At 39.3% G+C, this 13901-nt stretch overlaps 2 protein-coding genes across 3 annotated transcripts in view; one reads left to right on the forward strand and one right to left on the reverse strand.

Moving 5' to 3' along the window:
- UPL7 (ubiquitin-protein ligase 7) overlaps window positions 1-8664 on the forward strand; it is a 35465-nt gene extending 26801 nt beyond the window's left edge. The window contains exons 12-14 of one of the 2 annotated variants that reach the window (XM_010244659.3): window positions 5990-6106; window positions 8168-8257; window positions 8397-8664. In XM_010244659.3, the coding sequence (XP_010242961.2) occupies window positions 5990-6106; window positions 8168-8257; window positions 8397-8480 (291 nt within the window). In that variant the 3' untranslated portion in view covers window positions 8481-8664. Of the gene's footprint in view, window positions 1-5875; window positions 5963-5989; window positions 6107-8167; window positions 8258-8396 lie in introns of those variants that run through there. The other variant, XM_010244665.3, reaches the window with a different exon arrangement.
- A 173-nt stretch (window positions 8665-8837) lies between these two features.
- LOC104587180 (GDSL esterase/lipase At5g22810) lies at window positions 8838-11752 on the reverse strand. The gene is given in 5 exon segments (XM_010244672.3): window positions 8838-9149; window positions 10158-10413; window positions 10603-10836; window positions 10917-11047; window positions 11136-11752. Coding segments are annotated over 5 exon segments (1059 nt in total). The 5' UTR covers window positions 11380-11752; the 3' UTR covers window positions 8838-8955.
- Between the last annotated feature and the right edge of the window lie 2149 nt (window positions 11753-13901).

A 13901-nucleotide genomic window follows, 5' to 3' on the forward strand; every position in this document is an offset into this window, starting at 1 on the left:
ATGCAAGTATTCTCTCAATAGCTTCCCAGTGCTAAACCCGAGGTGCATGCATGTACCAACTCACAACACTGACAACATAAGAAATATCTAGTTGTGTCGTACACAAATACAATAGTCGGTCCACCATTCTTTGATATCTCCCCACATCCTTTACCAATTCACCATCCACACCATTAATTCTGTGATTTGGATCAATAGGAGTGTCTGCTGGTTTGGTCCCCAGCTTCCCAGTCTCTCGCAGGTAGGTCAAGTACATACTTTCTCTGTGAAATGAAGATCCCATGCTTGGATCTTGCAACTTCAATCCCTAAGAAGTATTTGAGCTCACCAAGATCTTTGATCTCAAATTCTTTCTACAATGATTTTTTGAGATCATCAATCTCCTCCAGATCATTTCCTGTCACCACTATATCATCCACATACACAATTAGAATTGACATCAAAGCATCTCTCCTCTTCACAAAGAGGGTGTGATCAGACTGTGTCTGTGTGTATCCAAAATGGATGAGTGTCCCTCTGAACCTGTCAAACCAATCCCTAGGTGACTGTTTCAGTCCATACAGAGATTTTCTGAGTCTGCACACCTTTCCTTTACCAACATTTTCATAAAAGCCTATTGGAATGTCCATATATACTTCCTCCTGTAAGTCACCATTGAGGAAAGCATTTTTTACATCAAGCTGGAACAAGGGCCATGAATAGGTGGCTGCTAGAGATAAAAGAATACGAACTGAACTCATCTTAGCTATTGGTGCAAAGGTTTCCAAATAATCAACACCATAGGTCTAAATATACCCTTTTGCTACCAATCTTGCCTTGTACCTCTCTATTTTGCCATCGGCCTTATACTTTACTGTGAATACCCATCAACATCCGACTGTCTCCTTGTCTGGGGGGAGATCAACTATTTCCCAAGTTTGGTTTTTGACCAAAGCATCCATCTCATCTTGCATGGTTGTTTTCCACTCAGGTTTGGAGAGAGCCTCAGTAACATTCCTGGGTATAGACACAGAATCCAGGGAAGAAAGAAAAGCACGATAGGAGGGTGATAAGGCATTGTAGGAAAGATGGTGTGAAATGCAGTGAGTTGTACACTTTCTCTTCCCCTTACGAAATGCAATGGGAAGATCAAGGTCAGTGGGATCAGCTGCAACAATGGTGTTAGGGACAAAAACATTATCATCAAAAAACATAACAGGCTCAAGAGGAATACCTGGAACTGTATCTGCCGAATCTGGAGTTTCAGAAGGACTGACAGAGAGTGGTGTGGGTCGAGGATGTGTGGAGTCAACCATCATCTTTCGGCGCTGATATTGCTGTGAGGCTGCCCGTAGTGGCTCAGGTAATGAAACTGTGGGTGCAGATGTTGGTTGAACTGATGGTGCAGATGGTGGCTGAACTGATGAAGGTACCACAGAAACAGGAAGAGGAACAGATTGTGAATTCTCCTCCCCAAAACTCTCTCCCTGAGGAGAACCACTCGAGAAGAAGAATGTGGATTCATAAAAGGTAACATCCATAGTGACAAATCTGCTCCTCGACACTGGGTCATAACAACAATACCCCTTTTGGTTCTGAGCATACCCAAGAAAAACACATTTCTTGGCCTTAGGATCTAATTTCTTGCGATGAGGGCCAAGAATGTGAACAAAAGAAACACAGCCAAAAACCCTCAGAGGTATATGAAATATCTCTCCATCTAGAAAAATGAAGCTAAATGGCACCTTAAACGCCCAAGTCCGTGAAGGAACACAGTTAATCACATGTACGGCTGTAAGAACTGCATCTCCCCAGAACTGCACAGGAACTGAAGCACACACCATAAGACTCCTTGCCACCTCCACAATGTGTCTGTTTTTCCCCTCAACAACTCCATTCTGTTGCGGTGTATATGCACAACTGCTCTGATGAACTACACCATGTTCTAAGAGATATGTGGTTAAGTCCTTCTCAAAGTACTCTCTAGCATTATCTGATCTAAAAACCTTAGTTCTCACTCCAAATTGTGTGAGAACCATCTAGTGGAATTGTCGTACTAAGTTAGGAACCTCATCACGTGATCTCATCAAATATATCCAAGAATATCGTGTACACAAACAAGAGAAAGTAACGGAATCCTCCCATGGAAGGGATTTGATATGGCCCCCATACATCAGTGTGAACAATATTAAAAGCAGAAGTACTTATTTTATTACTTGGTTTAAAAGACTGTCTTACAATGCTTTCCTAACTAACAACTCTCACACTCCAAAGTAGATAATTGAACAGACTCAAACAATTTTGGGAAAAGACATTTCAAAGAACTAAAAGAAAGATGTCCCAAGTGGTTGTGCCAAAGCATAATCTGGTTTACTGACTCTGACCCACTACTACTGCTGCTGCTAACATGATGGCCCTAATGTCTCGGAATCTCATCCAGAAGGTAGACTTCATTCACTTCACGACCACTCCCAATCATCTTCTTTGACTCCAGATCCTGCAAAACACAATTACCAGGAAGAAAGGTCACAAAACAATTCAAATTTTTTGTCAAAGAACTAATAGATAGTAGGTTGGTATGAAGTCTAGGGACATGTAAAACAGAGGACAAAGTTATATCATTGGTCACTCTAACTGTCCCCTTCCCAACAATGGGCATATGTGAACCATCTGCTGTAGAGACTCTGTCTCTACCAGAGCACAACTGATAGGAACTGAAAATGGTAGGGGCATTAGTCATATGCTCAGATGCTCCTGAGTCTATAATCCAGGGAGGTCCCTCCTTACCTGAAGTGGATGCAAGATTTGCAGTTGCATATGAACTACCTGTATGTGCAAAGGAAGTGGTGTAGTTGGCTCCTGCATTCTGCTGTCCATCTAGAAGGCTAGAGATGGGTGAACCTTTCTTACTCATAAGCTGTCCAAACCTCTCCAATTCTGTTCTCACTGCTGCTACTGCAATGGATTCCCAATCAGTTTGGGAGAGGGGCTGAAGAGTCTCTTGTAGTAGCTACATTTGCATTTCCCTTCTTGTTTCTTATCCGAGCAGGCATAAGATTTGGATGAAGCTTCCAACAAGTGTCCCTGGTATGCTTAGGCTTCTTGCAATAATCACACACCAAGTCCTTCTTATCTTCCCTTCTAGTCTCACTACTCCCCCTGTCTCCATTCGGCTTAGGTTTTGTTATACCAACCATAGCCGACTGGTCAATCCCAGGCTGTCTCAGTATTACATTCCTCCTACTCTCCTCTCCAGAGACAAAAGCATAGGCCTGAGAGAGTGTCACACCCTCCCTAGAAAGAATCTACTGCTTAGCAATGTCAAATTCAGGGTTCAACCCTGCCAAGAACTCAAAAACCCTATTCCTCTCTACCGGTTTGTGATAAGTTGTTGCATCATTTACACTTTCCCATACCACAGTTTCTAAGTGATCTATTTCCTGCCATAGGGTTTTCAGCATGGAGAAATACACAACAAAAGGTTTTTCTCCCTATTTCATACTTATCACCTGATTTCTTAACTGATAGGCTCTGGCTTCATTTTGCTTCTGAGAGTAGGTTTCAGTCACTCCATCCCAAATCTCCTTAGCAGTATTAGCCCATAGGAAATTTTTGCAATATGAGGTAACATAGAATTACACAGCCAAGACATTATGTAATTCTCTTGCACCCATCGGGAAGAGTCTGTATCAGGTTTCTTCTCCTCTCCAGTGAGATACCCTAATTTTCCACGGGCACCAATAGCCATCTTAGCTGATTGTGCCCACTTCAAATAATTTGTGCCATCAAGTTTTACTGTAGTAATGATCCCATACCCAAAAATATCACTACCTCCAACACCCAGTCCCACAGTACCGGTAGATTTCATCCCAGTATTCCAACTCTCTGTTTTACTTCAAACAGTTCAACAGTAAGAAAAAAAAATAGATTGAAGACCTTCAAAAAATAATTTAATACCACACACACAGAAACCAATCCTTTCGGAAGAAGAAAACCCTAGCTGGAGGGAAATCTCTCTCCTCCCCATGCCTCCCAACAGAGAGAAAAGTGAACCAATCACTCCGGGAGGCCTAGAAAATTTCAGAAACCAAACCGCCCTCTTCAGAAAATCAAAAGAAAACTAGCAATACCTGGGCACCCAAGATCAGATCAAAAAACAAAGAGTCCAACTTTTCTGGGACTCTTCCCTGTACTCCAGTTCTTCCTGATTTTGATGTCGAACAGTAGATCACCTTCCTGATGTCTAGATCCCACCAAAAACTCCAAGAACTGGGCAATCTATAGCAGATCGATCAGCCCTTTATTACTTCATGCAGTCAGCTGATCTAGGGCTGCATGAGAATGCTTCAAGAAACCCTAGCCGATGCTCTGATACCAAGTAGAAATCTGTTGAATTAAAAAAAATATGAAAGAAAGTAGTTTCTTGAAGAGAGAAGGAGAAGAAGAGAAGAAGAGAAGTTGAAAGAAAAGAGAGCAATAATCTGGCCGCCCCCTTCACTTATTATTTATACTAAAATAATAGAACAGTACAAAGACAACTATGCCCTTATAGGGCGGAAAAACATAAAACAGCATATATAACACTCAAAAAACATAATAAAATTTGGACTCACATAACTACTGTGGTCCCCACCTCCTATCTAACAACTAACATAAAACATCTACTCAGAAAAACATCATAAAACTAATTAATCTTCAACAAAAGTCATCAACATGTATTCCGTTTCTCTGTTGTCCACACTGTAAACACTTTAAGTAACCATTTAAGCTTTAGTGAGAATAACTTCCCATATATTTTACTTATTTTTCTTACCAAAGCTTTGTTTGATTTCTATGAACTTGAGGAAAACCATGGTTTGCTTAGGCCTGTCAATGGGTCAGGTCTACCCGACAGACCCAAACCGTTCAAACTGTTTATATTGGTTCTGGTTCTATGAATCATTCCAATGGGTCGGTTCCGATTTTGATTTTTCTGTCCCGATTACTATCAGTTCGTGACCGGTTTTGGCTGTCCCAAAATGACTGGACCCAAACCGATTATATATACCTATTATATTTTACATATTTTGTTATTTTACATGTAAGATAAGTATTTTGCATATCTAACATTGTAATTTTAGGCAGGTTTAAAACCTAAAACCCTTTCCATTTTCCGGTTCGTCACATTTATTGATAATAGGTTATTGAATAATTTTTTTCTTATAAAAAAATATAGGTCTTAAGTATTAATAGGGTTTTTTTAATCGGGTCCAATCGGGTTAGACCTGATTGTCCTGATTACTAAATGGTTCGGTACCGATTTTGAAATAATAGAGATGATCGGGTCTGGTTAGGTTCCGGTACTATCGGTTTTAACAATCGGTTCGGAAAGGTTCTGCCCTGTCCCAAACCAGATCCGGACCGTTGACAGCCCTAGGTTTGCTAGCAAACTAGCAATCAACTGAGGGCATAGGATGAAATGTTATGAACCCTATGGTTCCATTCTTGAATGGGAATCCACTTTGCTTCATGTAAGGATTGATTTTGCTAAATCAAGAGTACTGACATTTGTTCTGATAGTTTATAATCAATTATTAGGTCCAACCTCAAAGTCTTTAAGAATTGTTTATTAATTAAGGAGAGAATACATTATTAGTATGAGGTGATTACAAGATACAAGCAAGGACAATTATCACCTCAAGAAAAACTTGGTCTTGTCGTACAAGAGCATCTACTAATTGACCATTAAGGCACTTGGGACCACCAACCAGTTGACCGAACTAGGTGTTTGGACCCTTACCAAGGAATTTTCTCTCCTTTGTACAGTGTACATAGATATTACTCCTCTATTGAGGAAATCATGAGAGAATTAGTTGACATAGTTTTTATATTTTCATTTACTCGTTTTCTATTGCAGGTCATTTCTGGATTTGAACCAAAAGAATGTTGTATACTCGTATCAATTAAGGAAATCACGAGAATAAGTTGATGTATAATGTTTATATTTTCATTTACTCCTTTTCTGTTGTAGGTCATTTCTGGATTTGAACCGAAAGAGCGTTGTATGCTTCTAAAGTTTGTAACTAGTTGTTCTCGAGCTCCACTACTTGGATTCAAGCACTTACAGCCAGCCTTCACTATTCACAAGGTGCATTGCTAGCCGTACATTATTGCAGGGAGATTCATTATTCACTACTCAGAAGCATAGATATTACTCTGAAAATTACTGGTGTTTAGTTTTACTTATTATATGTAGTGCTTGATGCTAAAGAAATTGCCTAATATAAATTGATGTTCATTATCAAGGGCGAACACTAATATGGTTCACAGTGAAATGATTTTAGTGTATTTAGCTGGTATGGTGTTTGGAATTTTGGAGGGAGAGAAGAAAAGAAAGGAAAGAAGAAGAGAAAAAAAATGAGAAAAGAGGAATTGAGGCCGTCAGCCCCCTTCTCTCAACATAACATTTGCAGAAACTTACAAAAATTACAGATAGGACCTTAGGCAGTAAAGAATAACAAATGATTCCTGAAGACAAAATCTATTACAAAAAAGCCCTTTACAATAAGTTCTCACCTGTCTCCACCTTAGACAACACTTTTTTTATTCTTTTGTCTTAACCAAGGTTTTGTATCTTCTTACAGCTGAGTGATTCCTTCAGATCCAGACGTTCTAACTAACTAGCCGATGTGGCTTCCTTGTGTTGACAAACTGAATGGGAGGTGGCTAGTAATAGCTGGGCTGGAAGCAATGGGTACCCTCCCATGGGTCTGTGGTGGGCTTGCATGGTTGGCTGTGAGGGAAACCTTAGGTTGGATTCTATCAGATAGTCTTTGTGCAGCCATCATCAGGCGGTTGAAGTCCATTTCCAAGCTCTTGCAATTATGGTTTAGGTTTAGGGATTAGAAACTCACAAAAGAAGGGTTATAGTAAAGTGAAGATAGTATAATAATAGAAGAATAGAATTAAAATAAAATGCAAATAATTCTTTAACAACTTAGAATTAAAAGTCTAAAATTGAAAGTGATCACTAAGAAAAAAAGGCCATTATCCAATGTTGGTCCCAGCTATCCGGGGTCTTGAGAGGGGTGGACTAGATATGGACCTAATTTTTAGCATCTTTTTTTTTTAATCTTTTTCATAAGGTGTCCACTGTCAAACTTGAACCAGTTCTCTCACACTTGTCAGCCTGAGATGTTATCATTAGACCAACCAATGACCCCTAGAAAGTGATTATAATAGTATGGATACGTAGTAACTAATGCTATTCACTTACCATTATAAAGAATGGCCATTATGTCTGATAAACTCATTATTATCAGACTCTCCCTATAATTATGGACCTAATTTTTAGCATCTTTTATTTTTTTAAATCCTTTTCATAAGGTGTCCACTATCAGACTTGAACCAGTGCTCTCGCACTTGCCAGCCTGAGATTTTATCATTGGACCAACCAACCTAGAAAGTGATTATAATAGTATGAATACGTAGTAACCAAGGTTCAAAAAATCTTTACGTATCGGCCCGTATCGGGCCCTTCCCAATACACCCCTAGAGGGGTTGTATCGGGTCAGGGCCTGGTTAAGAGGGTAGCCGGGACTTAAACCGGCCCCTCTGAACCAAAATCAAAAAAAAAAAAAAAAAAAAGTGGAAGTTAAGAAAAAGGGTGTATCGGCCAGTATCGATACTTTGAACCTTGGTAGTAACTAATGCTATTCACTTGCCATATAAAAAATGGCCATTATGTCTGATAAACTCATTCTTATCAGACTCTCCCTGTAATTATGGAAATGCAACTGACTTGTGTGTGAGCATGTCGCAACCCAATGGGTGGTCCCAGATCCTAAGGTGTCCTTAACTTCCTATTTCCAAATCTGACCCACTAATAGAGCAGCTCCTTAGAATTAGACCTAAGAAGTAGGAAATTAATAATCAGGTTTGGATTGGATATGTTTGGTGTGTTGCTTTATTGGGTACCTACACCCGTACCAAGAACCCAGGCAGGTATGGTTGTTATTTTTGAGGATCCTAATTGATGGTTGGGAAAAAACATTAACAAGGAATGTGCTTCTGAACAATTTTCCCTATAATCTTGTGAATGTAAGTTCACATTCGAATCTTAATTCTGAATGGCTCTTCCTGCTGGATTCTTATTCATTTATTATGCAAGGGAGAACTGGAGGTCAGTTAAGAACATTTTTGCCTTCAGGTTGCATGCGATGTGCCTCTTTGGTCAGCAATTGGAGGGCAGGATGTGGATCGGCTTCCTTCAGCATCCACTTGCTATAATACACTCAAGGTAGTATTTACACTAATATCCTCTGCATCAATTCATTAGTCACAGGACAGATTCTTCAGTCTTCGTTATAGTTAACAGATACTATGTCGTTTCTTCTCTAAAACTTCTATGCATTCATTGTTTCCGCTTGGGATTACAGCTTCCAACTTACAAACGACCCAGCACCTTGAGGGCAAAACTTCTCTATGCCATCAGTTCTAATGCAGGATTTGAACTTTCTTAGGAGAATTGGAACCCCAGTGCTGGTTCTGGTGATGAACTTTGGCTCTGTTTTCTGCCGTTTAGTTTCAGTCTCCTTGTATAATGAGAAATTGATATCTAGATTTTGCAATGTTGAACCACAGTTGTCTGTAAATGTCATAACATGGCAGTTTTCCTCTCAAGCTGGTGCTCAGATTGCCTATCTAGATTCCTCTCTCTCTCTCTCTCTCTCTCTCTGAAATCATGAATATGAACCATCCAACCATTGTTGTTTTTATCAAGGAAAAAGGGTTTATTACTATAAATTATAAATTCCAGATGCTCCAGGCGTGGTTACAAAACACACATGACATCATGAGACAACTAAACTCTCAACAACTAAATCACCAACCAAGTCAAAACCTCTATATTTATCTGACAACACCCAAATGACGTTTATGTAGTCATGTATCTCTAAGAGTGAGCAAAGAAATCCTTAAATGTGATTGGTTTTTTGCTTATGATATAAGAGAGATGCCCTGGAGTAAAAGATCATCGGCCAAGATCTTGTTTGCGGCCTCAGTTGGATGGAATCCATCCCAAAACACATATTCTGTGGCATTTATACATGTCCCAATTGATTGAGAGTTGCAGAGCAGTGATGTCTCTATCGTCCCGGTCCCGCAACAAGCTTTTCTTGCCTCGAAGAATCCTGCCACACAATATCAAGGTTATAGGGCTTGCACTGAGGACATTTGATGAAATCATCAGTCTCTGATAGATGTGATTCTTTAGGTACTTTTTAACATTTATCACCTTAGTTGGGCCATAAATAGGGTTTTAGATGACAACCGTATGGTTGATCAGCTTGTGATGGAACCAATCAAAAAAGAGTTAAGCTTCGATCAGTGCAAGCCCGTGCTCAAACAGTTTGAACAGCCTCTTGCAACTTTGCATTAGAAATATCTCTCCATAAAATAAAGCGCATAAGTAGGGAGATATTTCTAATTCAAGGTTGTAAAGGCTGTTCGAACAGGCATTGCACTGACCAAGTCGAACTCATCAAAGAAAGGGATCCATTAATTTCTTAATGTCCCACATAGGCTACCCCTATTGTGTGGCCCCATGAAGTATGCAAGAAAAACACTTGAAAAATGGAAAAAAAAGGGTAAATTACTAATTACCACCTTGTACTTTGGCATAGTGACTCTAAGCCCAACATTCACATTCCAAAACTTTGCCCTCTCGATTAATTGGATTTATGGGAGAAATTAATTTACTAAAATGCCCTTTTGGTATTGTTATGGGTAAAAGAATGACATTTTGAAATGACTAAAAAGAGCAGCGCAAAGCAAATCATCTCTTTCTCACCTACTTTGTATGAAAAAAGAAAAAAAAAATACATAAATAAAGAGTTTGTACAAATATATAAGAGCAAGGGCATAATGGTTCATAAATTAGGAAAAGGATAATTTAGAGATTTAAAATGTTTAAAAAATACATGACGGTAGATAATAAGTTTTTTAAATTAATTGACAGAAATGCCAACGGGGGAGGGCAAAGTGCTGGAATCTGAAAGTTTAAAGTGTCTGTCAAGAATAAAAGCTCGGGGGCTAAATAAGTAAATATCCCTACCCAAGGTACAGGGTAGAAATAGAACCCACCGTTTAATGGGCCCCGCATTGTAGAAAAGAAGTTGCAGAGACATTTATAGACATACCATTATCAGCAGGCTTGTTGATTATGTCTAAGAGAGGTTGGTAGATGTCAAAGACGACGAGGTTGAGACCTGAGAGCCTCTTCTGCAAGCCTTGAGCTGTGGCGTTTAGCTTGTTATTGAATGACACAGCGTCTCTGTTTTACCTCGCCACACACCTGTTGCTCCCGGCGCCGAAGAGAGTGATTGTTGCCGGCAAGCATCCGACCGGTGGCAGCGTCGTCACTCCGATCTTCCTCGCTCCCAACCCATATAGATTCTGACAGGCATCAATAAAGCGCACCAATAAGTTAAAAGCACGTACAAGCGACTGAGTCTGAGTGCAGCAATGCACATTTGCACAGTATGATATGGAAGAAGAGTATTAATGGAACTGTAATGGAGTAACAGTGAGGGTGAGATATATTATGAATGGGTGACTGCATTGAAGTATGGTGAGAATGGAGACCTGAATGAATGAAGAGAAGTATTGCATGAGTAAGTCTGAGAACTGATCGGGCGTGTAGACTTTGTAGAGAAGAGGATTAATGTAGTAGTTCTGAACAAAGTCGCTGCTCCCAGCACTAACTAGGTAGATAGCACCAGAAAAAATGGAGGAAGCATTGGACTTCCCTGCAATGTTTGCTACTTTCTTTTGGTATTCCTTGTAGTACTCTAGCTGTTGGGTCAATGGAATGGCGTCCTGCCCAACAATATAATCCAAACAAATTATTAATATCTTTCCACGAAATACAGAGGAGAGAGAGAGAGAGAGAGAGATACATATAACTGAGCTGTTCTATCATAATAACCAGAAGAAGCTGATGCAAAGTTCGCTCCAATTAAGAGGTTGTTCCCACGGGCTTCTGGGCTAAGGTAAGCAGGTGGATACGTAGTGAAGCCAAGATTTTCAGCTGTGTTTAGAGGTACCAAAACAACACAAACCCTTCAGAGGAAAGGTGTAAAGAGCAGACGAATCAGAGAAAGAAAGGATGGTATTACCAGTGAAATCAGAGGCTAGCTTTCCATTACAGAACCTGCCAGTTGGTCTGTGTTTTGTGAAGTCCCTTCCATAAGGAGGGAAGTTCGCCTTCACCAGAGTGTAGAGATTGTTGTTGTTTCCCACATCAACGACAGAGTCTCCAAAGATGCATAATGCAGGAACAAGAGGTTGCCCATGAACCACAGAGACCACCAGAACAAGAACAAGGAAGGAATAACCCAAGAGAGAACTCGAAAAACCCATACTCCTTTCCACTTCACCTACTAGAACAGAATGTTACTTGGTCCAGTTCGAGAGAGAGAGATTGAATGAGATTGAGGGACAGAGAACTGAGGTCTGAGGGACAGGCTGAGCTTGTTATTTGTAAGGTGCAATAACTAGAGATGAAGGGTAGGGTCCTAAGAAACCTGTTCATTTCCAGCTAAGGAAGCATTTTTGGCACCCCTTTAAAGGCTAGTGATGAAGTGATATCTCACCTTCAAGTCTTCAAAAAGTGTTTCTATTTTGTCTAGTTTTGACCGAGTCTGCTTGAAGAGCTGATGGGTGTTTGGTTGAGGAAAAGATTTCAAAGAAAATGTGAAAGAAAAAAGGGTGGCGGTTTCAAATTTCCAAATGACAAGTCAGCTATTACTTATCCTACCATAAGTGGCGTGTCTTGAATATTTGGATGAAGTATGTTTCTGAGAGTTGGTACTAACCAGTGTTTGTTAATATAAAACTAAAATTCTAATTTTAGGGCTCTTCGGTTTTTTTTTTTCTTTTTATCTCTTTTGGATGGTAGTTCTGACATTCAAAAGACGTATTGAACTTTTACATTCAAAAACATAAAAAATTTCGGTTAAAAGTTTCTCAAAATCAACTTAAAATGGACTTTTTACACTCTCGCTTTTAGTGATTAGATCCTTCACGAACCAAACAGAAATAGACTAAAAATTAGTAAGCCCAATTTGTAATCACCCGAAAGACCATGCAAAAAAACGTACCAAACGAGTCTGTAGTCTGTGGATGAGGATGTATTTGAGAGAACGTGGTATATGTGTTTTAAGTATTGATAAATGAAACCTACAATTACTATTGTTCAGGCCTTCAGGTTCAGACTGTATTTAATTGGACTTTTGTTTGTATTCGTGACCTTTTAAGCTTGCCGCTGCTGCTCATCCAGATCTTACTTGAAGGAGAAGAGATTTTGCATGATCTGAAAACTCATATCTCTTTCTTCATCTCTTCTCTGACCTTCAACTCCTCTAATAGTTAATGAGTTACTGGGGTTTCTTGTTTCTCTAAACCTATAGATTTGATAGGGCCCTGAAAATCCTGAAGTCATGAACCTCTACTACCAAATCCAGATGATTTTCTCTTTCTCCTAAATCGTAATTCAGTGTTGACCTTGGTTCGGATATCCAAGAACATGCTATTCTAGGTAAAGGAGTGTCCTTAACTCCTAGGTCAGATCCCACTGCACTATAGATGGGTCTGGGGCTCTGAGCTCTTCTGGGGCGCCCATAACTCACTGACTGTCCGGTTGTCCCATATTTAGTGGATCAAGACCAAACCATACTGGCCCCTGACCCAACCCATCTAATTAATAGATTGATTATGGGGAGTGATTAACTGATTACTGATTATGGCAAGTCCCATTTTTGATAAACCAGGCACATTCTTAGTATCATAGAAGCCATAACATGGGGGATGTTGTTTTGATCAGGGATGTGGCCCCATTTATGAAAAATGGGTTGAATGATTGTTCATTCTAAAACTCATCCCTCTTTGATCTTTAACCACAGTGTGGATATGTATGATACATACTCTTGTAACAGAGATGAAATCATCAGCAGTGTAATCGGACTGGGACCCGATTGGAAGTTGGATTATCTGGATCTTCTGTCAAAATGGTTTTTGAGTTGTTGGGCTTTTCCAAATGTTGACTTGGCCAAACCTCTCTCAAATATGCCTAATAATAGATCATAACCATGGTACCTAAAAATTTCTATTATAACATATAACATTTACTGTTTTAAACATATTTGATGTAAATAGCTTGGAAAGGCATTCTAAAATTATTTCTTATTTTTTTCACTTTTTTATGTAGAATTCACACCCAATGTTTTAAGACTCAAACTGTTCATCATGGTTTTCAAATTCCCGTTGACTCGAACGGTCAGACCATTTGGTCCCGGAACCGTTCAGGCAATTGATTCTATTTTACTCCTGTGAATTTTGACCATTCAAAGTATTCCTGTGAATTTTGATGAATACCACTTGATTGATTACCTCTTTTATTGATCGGTTTTAAATCATTCCCTAATTCATTAGAGATTATTATATACAAGTAAGAAGTCATAGGTTCAAATCTTATTGTTGTTATTTTATAATTTCAAATGCATCGATGACCCGGGCTGGTCATTGAAAACCGGTTTGTTAAAACTTAAATGGTTTCTAACAATGCTCGTGGATTTTTTGACAGGTTAGCTGGTTTGAAAACTGGATTCTAAAAAACCCGGAATGGCTGTTAGTTCCCAATCAGACCTTCCGGTCCAATCTGAGCCTTACGAGTACATTGCCTTCATTTAATTCCTTCATTACAACAATTTTTGTTACCAAAAAAATCTCTATTCAAGTATAAACTTTTACATTAAAATATATATATATATATAAAGTAAGAAACTTTCGCAAAATAACCAAGGATCAAAATTTCGTAACATATAGGAGTGTATTAAGCGTACCATATCGTTTCGGCTACACCCCAATGTCCCGATACGCTAAAT

This window comes from Nelumbo nucifera, chromosome 6, assembly GCF_055504915.1.
Source record: "Nelumbo nucifera cultivar China Antique chromosome 6, China Antique-T2T, whole genome shotgun sequence".
Classification (NCBI taxonomy): Eukaryota; Viridiplantae; Streptophyta; class Magnoliopsida; order Proteales; family Nelumbonaceae; genus Nelumbo; species Nelumbo nucifera.